The 16,549-nt window shown below is 36.7% G+C and overlaps 1 protein-coding gene across 1 annotated transcript in view; it reads left to right on the top strand.

Annotated features, from left to right (window-relative positions):
• Positions 1 to 16,549, top strand: part of skic3 (SKI3 subunit of superkiller complex) — a 39,339-nt gene that overhangs the window by 17,911 nt on the left and 4,879 nt on the right. The window contains exons 17-36 of the mRNA XM_081366765.1: positions 1,136 to 1,386; positions 1,489 to 1,591; positions 1,742 to 1,924; positions 2,568 to 2,712; positions 2,803 to 2,881; positions 2,970 to 3,031; positions 3,120 to 3,176; positions 3,261 to 3,329; positions 3,411 to 3,485; positions 5,245 to 5,386; positions 7,441 to 7,534; positions 7,975 to 8,052; positions 8,147 to 8,271; positions 8,390 to 8,513; positions 8,610 to 8,834; positions 10,826 to 10,898; positions 11,015 to 11,068; positions 11,141 to 11,252; positions 12,897 to 13,025; positions 13,668 to 13,792. Of these exons, the coding sequence (XP_081222891.1) occupies positions 1,136 to 1,386; positions 1,489 to 1,591; positions 1,742 to 1,924; positions 2,568 to 2,712; positions 2,803 to 2,881; positions 2,970 to 3,031; positions 3,120 to 3,176; positions 3,261 to 3,329; positions 3,411 to 3,485; positions 5,245 to 5,386; positions 7,441 to 7,534; positions 7,975 to 8,052; positions 8,147 to 8,271; positions 8,390 to 8,513; positions 8,610 to 8,834; positions 10,826 to 10,898; positions 11,015 to 11,068; positions 11,141 to 11,252; positions 12,897 to 13,025; positions 13,668 to 13,792 (2,305 nt within the window). The remainder of the gene's footprint in view (positions 1 to 1,135; positions 1,387 to 1,488; positions 1,592 to 1,741; positions 1,925 to 2,567; positions 2,713 to 2,802; positions 2,882 to 2,969; positions 3,032 to 3,119; positions 3,177 to 3,260; positions 3,330 to 3,410; positions 3,486 to 5,244; positions 5,387 to 7,440; positions 7,535 to 7,974; positions 8,053 to 8,146; positions 8,272 to 8,389; positions 8,514 to 8,609; positions 8,835 to 10,825; positions 10,899 to 11,014; positions 11,069 to 11,140; positions 11,253 to 12,896; positions 13,026 to 13,667; positions 13,793 to 16,549) is intronic.

The following is a 16,549-nucleotide window of genomic DNA, read 5'->3' as shown; positions in this document are numbered from 1 at the left end:
CAATAACAGAACACCACTCGGGTTCAGATCAGGGGGGCCGTTTGAATTTAAAATTAATTTGCTATATTTCAGATCAATATATTTGTTTCCTTAAAATTTTAATTAACTTTAACTTCATTCTCATCTGAATTATAAATAATTTATTTCTGTTTAAAATAATACTACTTTTAAAAACACATTTGATTTTCTTTTTTATTCAATGTAGAATGTGTAACTTAAAAATAAACAGATGAGTGCTCTGTTTTAGGACAAGAAATGAAAACCAATGCAATGATGAATGTCCAAAAGATGAGATCATTTTTGCTTTTAAACAGCGAGTGTGTGTGTGTGTGTGTGTGTGTGTGTGTGTGTGTGTGTGTGTGTATGTGTGTGTGAGAGAGAGATTTTGGTTGGGTGACAGTTACAGTTTGACAAGAGTTTATATACAAATATAAGTAGGCTAAACACTTTTTGCAGTTTTAATGATGTCCTGTATGAAAATGACGGAGTATGTTTTTGTGTTTCTACTGTTCGATCGCGCCCGTGCCTCTCTCTCTGACACACACACACTCCAGCATTGCAATCTTGGCATCGCAGCCTGTTAATTTTGCTGCGTTCAAACCCTATGGTTCAAACCAAATGCGAATAGAGCGTCAAATTTGCGTCTATCGCGTCTAGTTCGATGCTTGAACAGTTAGAATCCATTCGCGCGTCCAAAGCGAATAGGACGCGCGCGCGCGTATAATGATAAAGTGAGCGTTTGAAGCGATGTAGATGCGCGTTCAGAGCTAAGGCGGGCTACAGATTAGGTGTCCCTAAAGAACCCGCATATGCGCGTATCTAACAGTAACGTTAGTTCCGTATTACATTAATTAATGTGCACGCGAGATTTATTTATTTTTATACCGTGAATTCTCTGTGTAAATCCATGCACCGAACGAACGTTCAGTGCGAATACCTACCGTTCCACCCCTAATGGGTATAGGATCATAGGTATCGGATACATTTTTTTTCTCCCCTCCGATATCCGATCTAGCATTTTGGGCCAGTATCGGCACGATACCGATGCCGTGGATCGGATCGGGACATCCCTATATGCAATAATTATTGATTTGATTTGATTTGAAAGTTACCCATGATTCTGCTGTGGTCTCAGTCTGCAGGCGGCGTTGAGGGCTGATCCTCAGGACTGGGTGTGCTGGGAATGTTTAGGTGAAGCTTACCTGAACCGCAGGAGTTTCACAGCTGCTCTGAAAGCCTTTGATAAAGCACATCTTCTTCAGCCCACCTCAATCTATAGCCTCTATCAGACGGCCGCCATCAAACAGATCCTGGGCCGGTTTAAAGAGGCTGCCTCAGAGTACAGGCAGATCTTAGAGCAGGAGGAATATGTGCCGGCACTGAAAGGTTTGTATGATTTCTGCATTAATGTTTTAATCTCTCAGGTTATTAACTATTTCATCCAGTATTCAAATCTGGAGTGCATCTTCACTGTGTTTTGATTCTCAGGTCTGGGTGAATGCTTGTTAGCCTTGGCTAAAAGTGCACTGGATGACTATCTTGATGGAAGAGCTGTAGATTTGATACAGAATGCCATCTATTACCTCTTCAGGTAAAGTGTATCTTGAACACAGGGGTCTGCTGAGTAAAGAGCAACTTTGTGCCTCATTCTTTAAAGTGGTGTCTAACTATGTCAGGTGAGTTTGATGGGTGTCATTGAGTGGATATTGATGTAATCTCTCTCTTGTTTTAATGTTCTCAGCGCTGTAAAGCAAAGGCCAGACCTGTCGTGTCTGTGGAAGTTACTAGGTGATGTCTGCACCACCTGCAGAACTGTGTCTGCAAACCGAGCCAAAGTGCTGGTACCTGGAGCTCTATGTGGGATGGATCCACCCGATCAGAGCCATACACTGGACCAGAGACAGCTCCTCACTGTTGGAGAAAGGTAAGAGAGACACAATCACACAATACATCACACTTGCTGTATCAGAGTCTGTCATTACGTGTCTATAGGGGCTCATCTGTAGAAAATAAGAGTTCAACAACATCCTGGCTATGTATTAATTTACTTGCTGAACAATGTTTTTTATTATTATTCATGCACTATACAATACACTAATACATACACTAGCGTTCTAAAGTTTGGGGTCAGTAAGATTTTTTTTAAAGACAAAGATTTCTATTTCAAATAAATGCTGTACTTTTGAACTTTCTATTAATAAAAAAACATGAAAAACTGCATCACGGGAATAAAGTACATTTTAAAATATATTAGCATTTATTTTAAATTGTAATGGCATTTCATAATATTACTGTTTTTACTATATTTTTGATCAAATAAATCAAAAAACTTATTCAGTTACTTGTTGAATGTTTAAGTTATATTAATGTATAAACCATATTTTGGGGTGGTCTACATAAATCTATTAAAAAATACCTGCTTATGATTAGTTGAACTGATACAGAAACATATTGAATCTTGACATATTGATATCTCCCCATTAAAAAAATGGATGGATGGATACTATAAATAGAGAGATTGACTTGACTTGTCTTGATTATTCTTTAATATGAAACTGTTTTATCAGGTGCTTTGGTCATGCATTGAAACTCATGCCGGAGGCCCCCAGTCTGTGGTGTGACCTCGGGATGAACTACTACCACCAATCCAGACTGTTCAGCTGCCTGTATCCTGAGGAGGATCCCCAGCCTCTGCTGGAGAAAGCCCTGCAGGTGCATGACCTGACCTGAGATAAGTTGTTCACAGTGCTTGCATGAAGAGGTGTTTTAACAGGCTGTTTTGGTTTGGCTCTGTTTTGACAGTGTGTGAAGAAGGCGATCATGCTGGACAGTGCTAATCACAAATACTGGAACGCCCTTGGGGTCGTCGCCATGACAAAAGGTAGATGATGTACATAATTGCATTAGTCTGTATAACTGTTTTGTGATAGACTATTCTTGTGTTAATATATTCTTCTTTTATATTTTAGGGATAGAAAACTTTGCACTTGCACAACACAGTTTCATCAAATCAGTAAAAGCTGAGCCAAATGTAAGTAATGCAAGAAAAATAAACAGTTTTTAACACTTTTTAAACAGTTGTGTTGATGCAAGTAATGTATATTTTGGTTATTTTTCAGAATGTGGTTGCATGGACTAACCTTGGTGCTTTGTATCTGAAGAAGGGAAATATAGAGGTAATGTGATTTTGAATTTGTCAAGTGATTAGCTTGAATTTACTTGTATTAGAGAGCCATGCTGATTTCTACATTCTTTTTTAGCTCTCTCATGAAGCTTTCAAGATTGCTCAGTCGCTAGAGCCCCTCTATGTGAACTGCTGGATCGGACAGGTACACTTCAGATAGACCTTGAGTTCATATCTTTAGTCTATTGCTTTACGCAGCACATCTAACTTCTTTCTCGTCATACAGGCCCTCATTGCTGAGACCGTTGGCAGTTATGACACCATGGACCTTTTCAGACACACCACAGAACTGAGCACTCATGTAGGTCTAGTCATTTCTAAACACACACTACTTTTTTTCTTTTTTTTTTCTCTTATGCTCACCAAGACTGCATCTATTTGTTCAAAAATACAATAATGTTGTGAAATATTATTACAATTTATAAGAGCTTTTTTCTATTTATATATATACATTTATACATTTATAAAATGTAATTTATTCTTGTGATCAAAGCTGAATTTTCAGTATCATAACTCCAGTCTTCAGTGTCACATGATCCTACAGAAATCATTCTAATTTGCTGCTCAAGAAACATTTTTTTATTATCAATATAAAACAGTTGTGCTCCTTATTTTTTTTGTGGAAACCATCTGAAATTGATTTTTTTTTACAGTTTTTCTGAATTGCTAAAACACATTTCTTGAAACCATTACTCACTTTCTCAAAACCTTAAACACAAAACCAAATTTTCAAACCACATCCACAGAACCTCTGACTCTTCTGGCAAAATCAAACAATTGCCACAAAACCATTTTATCTGTGCTCAGAATCAAACAATGATCTCAGATCATACACACAGCGAGTCAAAATTATTAACACTACAGATCATTCATTAGACGCTACATCAAAAAATGTAGAACACAGAATCCAAAGCATGCAGTTACAGAAAAAAAAGTATATTGTAACAAAGTAAACAAATTTTGCAATTACGTAAAAAATATAGTAATGACAACTTACAGTAGTAAGGTGAATAAATTGTATACTGTATCCACTGCAAGTATAGTATTGTACTGAATATTGAATAGTAGGCCTTATCGCATGTTTGTATATTCACCACTTGTATACTGTGAAAATGTGACCCAACTGCAAAAGCCAAAAAGGTTACAGTAAAAAAAACTCTAAATGAAAAGCATGTTACAGTAAAGTACACTCAGAAGAGTTGTGCAACTGCAGAATCAAGGTCAGTGAGAGAGATTTTATTCTGCTTCAGCATCATGTCTTCATGTTGGTCCGGCCAGAGGAGTTTCTCCAAATCTCAGACAATGTCGTCTCTGCAGGCAAAGGGAAAAACCCTAAAGCCAGATCCAGCCTTGACAATTCTCCACACCTTGCTCTTCCTTGTCCTCATCCTCATCCTCTTCCTGCTTGTTCACCTCCTTTTACTCATCCTCTTCCTTCTCTCCCTCTTATATTGTTTCCATCCATTGTTGGTATCAACATTCAGTGCAACATTTTGAGTAAATGTTGGGACTCTGAACTGACTTGTATTATGCACAGTTGGTTTGGTCACATCATTAGAAATAAGTGTGAACAAGTTTGAGTCGTTGTGTGTAAATGATGACAACTGTGTTGCAGTTGTGTTTAACTTTCGCCTACCTGTGTTTAGCATTTTGAAACATAAGTGCATCACAGTGCAAAATGTGTTTTAGTGAGTGAGAATGTGTTTAGAGTTTTGAAAAAAAGTGAATGAGATTTGCAAACAGTGTTGTAACTGCCTGAACTTGTTTAATGTTTTACAGAAAGAGTGATTTATTCGACAAATTGGTTTAGACTATTGAGAATTTGGTTCAGAGAATGGGGTTCAGTGTTTTAGCAATTCAGAAAAACTGTAAATAAGATTATAAATGTATTTACTGTCACTCATGATTAGTTTAATGCATTCTTGCTGAATAGAAGTATACATTTCTTTAAAAAAAATGTAGTGACCCCAAACTTTTTGAAATGTAGCGTATAGTTTATTCTTTAGGTTCAGACTATTGCTGTATGTTCTTCTTGCTGTAACATGTTTATTTGATGTTAGACTGAGGGAGTGAAGGGTTACGCGTACTGGGTTTGCTCCACACTGCTGGACAGGAGCAACAGAGACTCAGAGCTCTACCTCTACAACATAGTACAGATGAACGCCGTCTCTGCTGCCCAGGTGGCTCTCAGCAAGTACACTGGTATGAGAACACAAACACACACTATACTGTATTAAAGGGTTAGTTCACCCAAAATTTTTATTTCTGTCATTACTCACCCTCATGTCTTTCCAAAACCATAAATCCCAAGAAAATATTTTTGATCTGCAACATTTTTACCACTTTCAAGGCCCAGAAAGGTAGTAAAGACATCTTTAAAATAGCCCATGTGACTACAGAGGTTCAACCTTAAAGGGATTGTTACGTTGTGAGTCAAGTTCAAGGGTTAGTCTTTTGGCGTAAATCGATGCGTATGGCCGTCTGCCAGAAGCTAGTTATTTTAGTCGAGAAAGTTTTAAATATGAATATTTTTCTCACACGAACAATCGCTTCACTTCAGAAGGCCTTTATTAACCCCCGGTGATGCGTGGATTACTTTAATCATGAGTACATGCGCTTTGATGGACTTCCAAAGACAAAAAAGCCATTCACTGCCATTATCAAGCTTGGAAGAGCCAGGACATTTTTTTATATATAACTGATTGTATTTGTCTGAAAGATGAATACACCTAGGATGGCTTCAGGGTGAGTAAATCATAGGCTAATTTTCATTTTTGGGTGAACTATCCCTTTAATACAGAAGCCCTGAACCTAAAGCCGAGATTAAAGTCGAAATATTTCGAGAATAAAGTCAAAATTACGAGAATACAGTCTTCCGTAGAAGTTCTTATTTATTAATTTTTTTGTAAAGAAATGCACTCGTGAAGTCGAACTGCTTCTGACATGGATCTAAATATATAACAGTAGCCTACTTTTATCTGGGCTTTCAATAAAAGGAAATTCTATAGGTGCTAATCTAACAACATGGCATTACCATTTGTTTTAGGACGCCTATAGACGAGCACAAAGACTCCGCCGAATCATTCTGTATCCAATCATTTGTCCGGATCCCACGATTTCCTCAGATATAAAGCTGGATTTATATTTAGACTTTTCCATCCAGTCTGAAAAGTGTTTTCGCTAGTAAAGTATATTCCGGCCCAGTATATTTTGTAACGTCCTCAAGCAAATGGTAATGCCATTTCGGTAGATTAGCACCAGTAGAATTTCCTTTTGTTGAAAGCCCAGATAAAAGTAAAAAGCAACTATTTTGTTTAGATCCATGTCCGAGGCAGTTCGACTTCACGAGTGCATTTCTTTACACACACACACACACACACACACACACACACACACACACACACACACACACACACACACACACACACACACACACACACACACACACACACCTTCTACGAAAGACTTCTCGTAATTTTGACTTTATTCTCAAAATATTATGACTTTAATCCGAAATGTTTCGACTTTAATCTTGAAATGTTAGAATGTTTTTGTTTTTTTTTACTGAATTTTTTATTTTATTTTTGCTGTTCAGGGCTTCTGTACTTTAATGTTATGACAAGAATATTTTTGTGCGCAAAAACAATAAAAAAAAAAGACTTTATTCAAAATTTCCAGTGTCAGTCTCTGACAACGTGAACTTTACAACGTGAACAGTGTCAGAGACTGACACAGAAAAGAAGAAATTGTTAAATAAAGTTAAAACATATTCTTATTCATATATTGTTTGAGGGTGAGTAATTAATGACAGAATTTTCATTTTTGTCTGGATTAACCCTTTAAGTTATTACAAGGTTATTTAAGGGTCTGCCATTTGTTGTCTGATCTCAAACCAATTTTTGACAAAAGAAAATATAGTACCAAAGCTCTATAATGCATAACCATTATAAAGTATGTAAATGCATTAATATGGCACTGTATGCATGTTTTAATAGGCCATGCTAAAAATGTAATGCTCAATTTCAATATGTCAATAGGTCTCTGCTCTTTCTCTTTGTATTACAAAGGCCCTTTAGCCTGACAGCTAAAGATGCCTGATGTATTGAATGATTTCACCAGCAATGCAGATGGAATGGCTAGACACATTTGTGAAAAATGTGTTTCTATGTTAGGAAATGACCCATGTGACAGTGACAAATTATTTAAAGATGGAGAGAGGTAATGAAGCTTTGTGTACTCGCTCTTTTTCACACCAGAGAGGATTCAGACCGACCCTGACGCCTTCATCATGCTCGGATACCTGAACACACACCTGCAGCTGAAGAAACAGGCCACTGAGGCATATCGCAGGTTTGCCACCTCTAGCTATTTTTACATTTGGGAAATTCTGTCCTGGCCAGTTGGACATTAAGTCTGCCTGACACAATTTTAGTTAATCTGAAGCAGGAATTACCAAAAGTTCATTTTAATGATTTTTTTTTAAACAACATATTTTTTATGTTATATTCCAGGCCCAGTTGCATTGTCACATTCATTATGAACTGATGTTCATTTAATTAATTAATTAATTCATTCATTCATTAATTAATCAATATATTTATTCATATGAATTCATTAATTTATTAATATATGTGTGTGTGTGTGTATGAATTTATTTTAATAATTGACATAAAACTTGATATGTGTTTTAAAAATATTATATAAAAACACGTATACTGCCTATAGTTTCTGACACTGATCTAGACCATTCTGGTATTAAATCGTTCTTGGATATTTTCCATTCTCCACAGAGCTGTCGAGTTGCTTCAGGCGTCCCCTCACACAGACAAGCTCAGCTTTGCTCTGAGGGGTTACGGACGTGCCCTCAGGTAAAAACCACTATGCCGTCAGTCATTTCATCTATAATAATGCCATCAGAGTTATCAGTACAAAATAATGTTTATTTTATAATGTCACTGTCAGTGATGATGGGCAGTGGGAAGAAGCAGTGCGTATTTATTCCTCCACACCATTGGAGGAGCTGCATGATCTCATCGGGCTGGCGCTCACCTGTTTCAAAATCAGTCGCCTGCCAGAGAGCATTCAGGGTGAGCTGTCATTGTGAATTGAAATAGTCCCTACTGTGCCTTATGAAACTACTCAAGCTTGTGATTGTGTGTTTCCGAGGGCATGCATGTACACTTGTCTATGTGCGCTCATTTCCAGCCTATGAGAAAGCCCTTGCAGTTGCCTCTAGTGAGAAAGAAAAGGCCTGTATACTCACTGCACTGGCCCTGATACAGCACACGCTGGGCAGCTTGGATCATGCCAAAACACTTCTCTTCAAGTGGTGAGCTAATTATTCAACTGTCTCCGAGAAACACATTCTCTGCTTCAGTAGTGAAAAGCAAAACCTGTCTCCTCTTGTTTATATATGTGTGTGTAGCTCCATGCTTAAAGAGCCCATTCCAGAGAGCCTGCAGTGTCTCTGTGCTCTGGGTTTGGTTCATGGGGACGTGACTCTGGCAAGTGCTACGCTCACCGAGCTGCTGAAACTGGGGGAACCTGTAGGAGGCGCTGTGGAGGAGTACTGTCTGCTCACTTGCACCCTGCTGGCCCTGCAGGGCAACTTTAGCGGTGTACATAGGGAGGCTTCTAGGGCTATACACAGGTAATGTATAATATTTTGAGATATTGTGTCTCCTAATTAGACAACATGATTAGGCAACAATCTAAGACAAAATATGACAATGTTTCTCTGCTCACTATAAAATAATAGTGGTCAAAAATTTTCATGTAGCTGTTATGTAGTATATTAGTATTTGAAGACAAATAAAAGTGCCTACTATATCAAATATAAAGCATATTAAGACATCAGATACTGTATGTCCTGATTCATTTATTTTGTCACACTCCATCTTACTGGATGATTCCCTCCTAAAAATATAAGGGAATTTTAAAATTGTGATTTCCAGGCCTTAACTAAATATTATATTATATTATATTATATTATATTATATTATATTATATTATATTATATTATATTATATTATATTATATTATATTATATTTAAGGCTGTTAAAATTAACGATTAATTATTTCAGTTTAAAGCGTTAAAAATATTTAACACAAATAACACAGTGTCTGTTCATTATATGATCACGCTCTTATTCATGCAAATGCTTTTAAACCATTAACGCGTGATAATACACAAAAGAGAACGCAGTGCGGTACTGGCTCACATCTGTGAATCTCCTGTCTGTGTGACACACACAACTCGTGCTCACAGAAAGCCACACTGCTCTTGACTGAATAACATTTGATGCTTTAATAAGGATTAATCTATATTTAATTTATAATTTATGCAGTGAAAACTGTGGTGTTTTATAACTTTATTCAATTTCTGAATATATCCTACCTTTTAGACCTACCTAAAGCACTGCTTACAAGGTTACTTGGGTCAGAAACAACAAAAACAATAACTTTTTGTGTATTTTGACTCACAAGTAAATCTGGTCTGACTGGGCCAATAGAAAATGTTTTGATCTGATATATTGAAAGTCACAGGCAAATGTGACATTTATTACAATGAGTTTAAGTGAAGATTTTTTTAAGTTCACTTAAATAAAAAGTTGTTATATTTTTAAAGCCTAATAAATGTAGCAGTATAGGTATGGGTGATACTGGCCTTCTTTCATAAAAAGATGCCATTAAACAAATATTTAAAATATAGGCTACTGTCTTTGTTGTTTCTACATTCATTTGGAGATTAAATGTGAAATTATTACAATATAAAAATATGTTAAAAACTTTAATGTTAAGTGTGATTAGTCAAGATAAATTACAGAAAAACGTGTGATTAATTAGTTAGGTTTTATAATCGATTGACAGCACAAATTATATATTATACATTAATTTTATTTTAAAATTTTACAATTTTAAATTTAAATTAACCTATATTCAACAAGGACACATTCATGATCATGATAATGATATTTTATCAAAGGTGAAGGTAAAGTCATTTATAATGTTACAAAATATTTCCATTTCAAATAAATTTTGTTCTTTTGAACTTTCTGTTCATCAAATAAACCTGAAAAAAATACCACAGTTTCTTCAAAAATATTAAGCAGTACAATTGTTTTCAACATTGATAATAAGAAATGTTTCTTGAGCAGCAAATTAGTATATTAGAATTATTTCTGAAGGATCATGTGACCCTGAAGAGATGCTGAAAATTCAGCTTTACCATAAAAGTAAAAAATTTATAAAATGGTTAAAAGCCAGACTCAGATCAAAATAGACAAACTTCAGTTGTTGTTATTAAGCTGAAGCCCGGACACTTAAATTATTGAATATTTGTCCGGCCCCATTATGTCTTGTTGAGTGGGGAATTGAGGACTTTGATTAAATTAAATGCACTTCTTTATTTGTCCAATAACAAGTGACCTTTAATGTCCTCCTTTAATCTGCATCGTACAACGACATGAAAACACTCAAATGCTATTAAAGGGAAGGCCCTTTCATATAATTAATCTCAGGTATGAATCACTGCATTTGGTTAATTAACCCAAATGTCAAATGTGGTACCAGAACTAAAATAATTATTCTTTCTTTTGTCAGCCATTTTTTAATTGTGTTTGTCAACTTTTATGTTGTAGGAACCCAGGGAATCCATCTCTCTGGGCTCTTCTCTCCAGACTGGTCCCACAGTACTGCCCCAACAAAGCCAGTGTGAGTATTCTCACAATATTTTAGGAGAACTAACATGCTTAAAGGAATAGTTCACCTGTTATTGAAATATTGACCATAAAATATTGGTGTTCATGTAGTTTTCATATTTCCATCAGGGAGGAGCTGTGGCCGGCAGTGTGGCATGTCATGCCAGCTTGACACTTGGAAAGGTAACTTGACATTTGTGGATAAAATCCTATGTCAAGATCTGTGTCCATTAAACAGTTCAACTCTTTCTGTAGAGGGCGTTGCTGTACAGTGGAGTGAATCAGTTGGCCTCAGGCCGCCACTCTGGTGAGGACAGAAGATGCAACGCTCTGAAAACAATCCAGAGAGCTGTGCTGCTGTGCCCAGGTAAAGTTCCATCCAGTCAGCTAGTGTTACTAATGTTGCGTTAGCCTAATTGTGTAGCATTAAGACTCCAAGTAAAACAAATCATCATTATATCACCATTGCGCTTTTGACTAGAAAGCTTCAGGTTGCTCAGATATCTGAGCAAAAACTGTCCTCACAATTAGAGGCACTCTGGATCAGTTCTCAGGCTATCTGCTAAATAGCAAGTCAATAACTTTAATATTCAAAAACAGACTTTCCAGTACCCCGAACTTGTAATTCCCTAACCCAGACTAATAGCAGACTACGAGACTAAACCCATCATAAACCCATCAGCCTAGGACACAGAACAAAGTGCCTTTTCACGCATACAAAACCAACTCATATCTGTTTGAATGGGGAAATATCAAAACCTCTGTTTGCCAAATTCATTTAAATAACATTTCAAATCAACAACAAAATCTGACATGAACTGTTAAAAAAAGCATAAAATTAATGTTGGTCCTGCCAACGTGTATGTGTGCAGTCTCAGGACATTGATTCTTTGGGAACCGGAGCTTCTAACTACAGATGCAATGTCACGTTGACTTTACTAATTGGCGAAAAAACAACAACAACAACAAAAAACACTGTAATTTTCTTTCTGAACAACAAGAAGAAAGATAAAGGAGGAATGCAAGCTGACATAATCAGATTTGGGTTGTCTGTTTGTTGAAAGAAGAGTTGGTTTCCACATCTCAAATATCAAGGTTCCCACTGTCCTGGAAATTAAATGAATTTGTAGATTTAAAGGTCTGGAAAAAATTGTTACAAATTTTTTTACAAATGAATTTTTTTTACTCATGCTCAGTTCTGAAGTATTTCTTTAGAATTTACTATTTTAGTTCAATATCTATAATTTTATTTTTGAAAATCATAATCCACGCTTGACTGGAAGGATCATGGAAATTCATTGGTCTTAAAGTCAGCATGAAGCAGAAAGTGAAAGGGTGAAACTGCTCCTTGAATGAGAAAAAAATGTTGGGTGGGACTTGATTTTGTTCATCGGGAATTTATTGGATTGTTATCATTTGCTAATTGCTGCAATCTCATGTGAGTGACAGTTTGCTGGAGGGGACGGAATATTGTCCCGCACACATGCCGGTGCACACGTCATCAGAGAATAGATGCTGTTCCTGCGAAGGGAAGGGGACATTTTTGATTAAAGATGACAAGGGCACATTAATTTAAAAAGTATTGCTCAGATATGTAATTTATAATAAACAATGCAATATTCAAAAAAATTTGTCTGACGTGTGGGAAGCCTGAAATACGCAAAACAGAGTTTATGTCAAACTGTTGTAATGAGCTTTGGCTTCTTGTTTAAGAACATTGTTAATGTAGTATTGGACAGAACACACACTTCTTTAACCCTAAAACGATGAAAATGTTCCTTTTGGATACTGAGAACCTTGCATTTAACGTGTCAGCAGGAGTACGTGCCAAGTGTAATGCAGAGAGTGTATTCAGAGTGAAGCCTGGTCTATGTTCAATGTTTGAGAGGACAGAAGAGACTCTGAGACGTCAATATATCAGCCAGATGAAATATTTGTCTACACTAGGTAGGATGACAGTGATTCAGTGTTGGATCGATGTGTCCTCTGTCTTTCTGTTTGACAAACGCAGATGATCCTGCTGGTTGGGCGGGGCTAATGGCCGCCTGTCACACAGAGAACACTGCATGCTTACTCGCAGGCTCCGCCCCTCGCAGAGAAGATCTGGAGAGGGCGCACATGACTCTGGTGTCTGAAAAAGGTCAGTGAAACTTGAGACTGTTTTGTCAATGTATGTGAAAATGCTAACGGTCAAAAATTTGTAATTAAGTTTTTTAAATAATTATTTTATGCTCACAAAGGCTGAATTTATTTAAAACAAAAAGACAGTCAAAACAGTAATATTGTGAAAAATCATTACAATTTAAAAGAACTGTTTTCGATTTTAGTATATTTTAAAATGGAATTCATTCCTGTGAATCAAAGCTGAATTTTAAAATAAATGCTGTTATTTTGAATCGTCTATTCCTCAAATAATTCTGAAAAAAAATGTATCACGGTTTCCACAGAAATAGCAGCAAAAGCGGTTTTCAACATTGATAATTATAGGAACCATTTTTAATAATTGAGCACCAAATCAACACATAATGATTTCTGAATGGTCATGTGACACTAAAGACTAGCTTTGCCATCACATTAATAAATTACATTTTTAAATATATTAAAGTAGAAAAGAGGTATTTTAAACTATAATATTTCACGATATTAGTTTTTACTGTATTTTTGAGCCAGCTGTGGTGAGTATAATACATTAAAAAATCACAATAATTCCAAACTTTTGACCGTTAGTGTATATGCGGACGGTGAACATGGCTTTAAGACTGCGTTGTGTGTCTGTTCTCAGTGAAGGGCCTGCAGGGAGAGGACGGGCTCTTGGCTCAGGCTCTGGAGGGCTGGGTGCTGCAGCAGGCCGTGACTGGACTCAAACAGAGTGGTCAATATGACCAGGCAGAGACTCTTTGCTCCCAGGTACACACACACACACACACACACACACACACACACACACACACACACTCACTCACTCACTCACACATGCACGCTCTCTGTTTCTGTGTCACTCTGTCCCCTATTGATTCGTCTCTCATCAGCTCTCGGGCGCAGGTGCAGACACAGACAGATTCAAGGGCTTCAGAGCAGAACAATGTGCCCGTTTCACAGCACCATCTGTCTAGTATGCATCTATGGCTCTCTATCAGCTCAAAACACAAGAGCTGTTCCGCTTGGGGGGGTGTCTGTAGTGCAGGGGTGTCCAATCCTTCTCCTGAAGGACCAACGTTCTGTAGAGTTGCTCCAACTTGCTCCAAAACATCTGCCTGGATGTTTCTAGTGCTCCTGAAGACCGTGATTATCTGGTTCAGGTGTGTTTAGTTGGGGTTGGAGCTGAGCTCTGCACAACAGTGGCCCTTCAGGAGCACGATACCCCTGCTGTAGTCAACTCTCTCAATTTAGATTTATTTATATATCAGATTTAAAACAACTAACTAACACATAATTTCAACAACAATAACCATCCTATAATTTCTATGACTTGAAGGCCAATTTAAAAAAGTGAGTTTTAAGACATGACAAGTTTTAAGAGAGGCGAATTTGAGGAAGTTTGTCTTTGTTCTATAATTTTAGGACATCAATTTAAAAGGCCAGATTATCATTAGAATTTGATCTAGACTGAGGTTCAGCCAGCAGTATAATCTAGCTGTTTTCCCACACAACCAATATAATCTTCATATCTATACACACAATTATAGTTGGAAAGATGCCAGATTTATTTTTGTATGCCCAAAATAAGGATATAGTGTTAATTTGAAACACTTGTTAACCCGGCCAGTTTAGTGACAATAAAAATGCATGAAGCTTCATTTAAAATCTGAACGAAATAGTACTATGTAAATAATATGATTTATGCACTAATCCAGGAAAGTAGGCAGATTTTGAAATGCTCATGACAGAAGTCACTACGTTTACCTCACAGTGACTGGCTGCCTACCTGCCGTTTTTTGCCTGTCATTTGCATAATATTGAGCATTTCTCAAGAGTTAGATGCTTTCGGTAGCTCTCAATGCTTCCTTCGATCTGCTGTCAATTCCACAATTTCCTACCTAGCGTGTAGCTCTGCTCTCATAGAAATGAATTTCCAACTCCCACTCTGCTTCCTTCACTGCTTGACTCGTACTGTAACACCTAAAATGTGCATGTCAGACAAAGGAGATATTCAATATGTGCAGTGTTGGTTCAGAACCACTGATTAACCTATTTTAATTTCCAAATATTATTAAATGTTTGACATTGCATTAGATTACAGTGACTTTTAAGTGTTAGATCCAAGAACAAATTGATTTTGTACAGTGTTGTTGTCGTGCTAGAAATTTTGAGAACCCTATTGTGAAATTTCTGCATAAATTTGACTGACTTTGAGATCGGATCCTCTGAGCATGACACATTAATATATACATAATTGAATAAGTATTTTAAAAGTAATTTTGTTGTGCTTAAAGTTTTGGACATAAAGTATAGACAAATGCATTTAAAACTTTGTACACTCCAGTCATCTTAGTGACTACATTCTACATAAGATTACAATCCTTGTGTTTGAATACTCCATACTATATAGTAGACGAAAAACAGTAGTATGTCATAGTATACACATTATTACAGTATGAAAAAAAGTACCCAGATTTTGAAGTGTGATTCCTACAACTGATGCTAGTAGGTCAAGTGACAGTGACAACATTGCAGATGTAGTACGCCCGATTTTCATCATATTACCCATAGTCATACTATAAAACATACTTTTTTAATGGTCATAAAGTAACCAAACGTAGTACTTACTAGACAGTATGAGACAGCATGAGACTGTGGCTGTGTTCTATATTGTTTAAATGTGTGTGATTATGAATGTAATCCAGACATACTACATTGGTCATGTTGTTACTGTCATGTGACCTACAGTTGTGTCACTTCAATGCCATTCACAACTCCTCTCATGTGGCCTCATGGGATAGTAAAGTGTCCACTCCAAAGATGCGCACTCCAAAATCCAGGGTCATCCAGGAACTTTTCGCCTACTGTTTAGTGAATACTGTGAATTCGGACATACTACTCTTTTCACATACTGTTTTTTTGCCTGCTATATGTAGTAGAGAAGTATGTGATTGCAGATGCTGCCTGTGAGTGCATTAAAGGGATAGTTCACCCAAAAATGAAAATTCTGTCATTAATTACTCACCCTCGTGATGTTCCAAACCTTTAAGACTTTCGTTCATCTTTGGAACACAAACGAAAATCTTTTTGATGAAATTTGAGTGATTTCTCTCCCTCCATTGACAGCCAAGCAACTACCACTTTGACGCTTCAAAAGGAGATAGTAAAACTAAACCATAAAAATTTAGTGGTTTAGTCGAAATTTTCCGAAGAGACACGATCGCTTTATATGATGAACAGATTTAATCTAAGGCTTTTATTCACATATAAACATTCATCAACTCACACATCAGTTGTGGTAAATGGAAATTCAAGCATGTTTGCTTGATGTGCGAGAACCAATGAGGTTCATTCTCGTGTTACGCAGCACGTTTGAGCTTCCTCAAGAACCAATGAGGTTTGTTCTTGTGTGTCAAGCAGATTTGGCTGAGTTTATGTTTATGTTCGCTGATCAATGTTTAAATGTGAATAAAAGCCTAAATTAAATCAGTTCATCATATAAAGCGATCAAGTCTCTTCCGAAAA

This window comes from Scardinius erythrophthalmus, assembly GCF_964197995.2.
Source record: "Scardinius erythrophthalmus genome assembly, chromosome: 5".
NCBI lineage: Eukaryota > Metazoa > Chordata > Actinopteri > Cypriniformes > Leuciscidae > Scardinius > Scardinius erythrophthalmus.
This window is presented reverse-complemented; position numbering and strand designations above follow the sequence as displayed.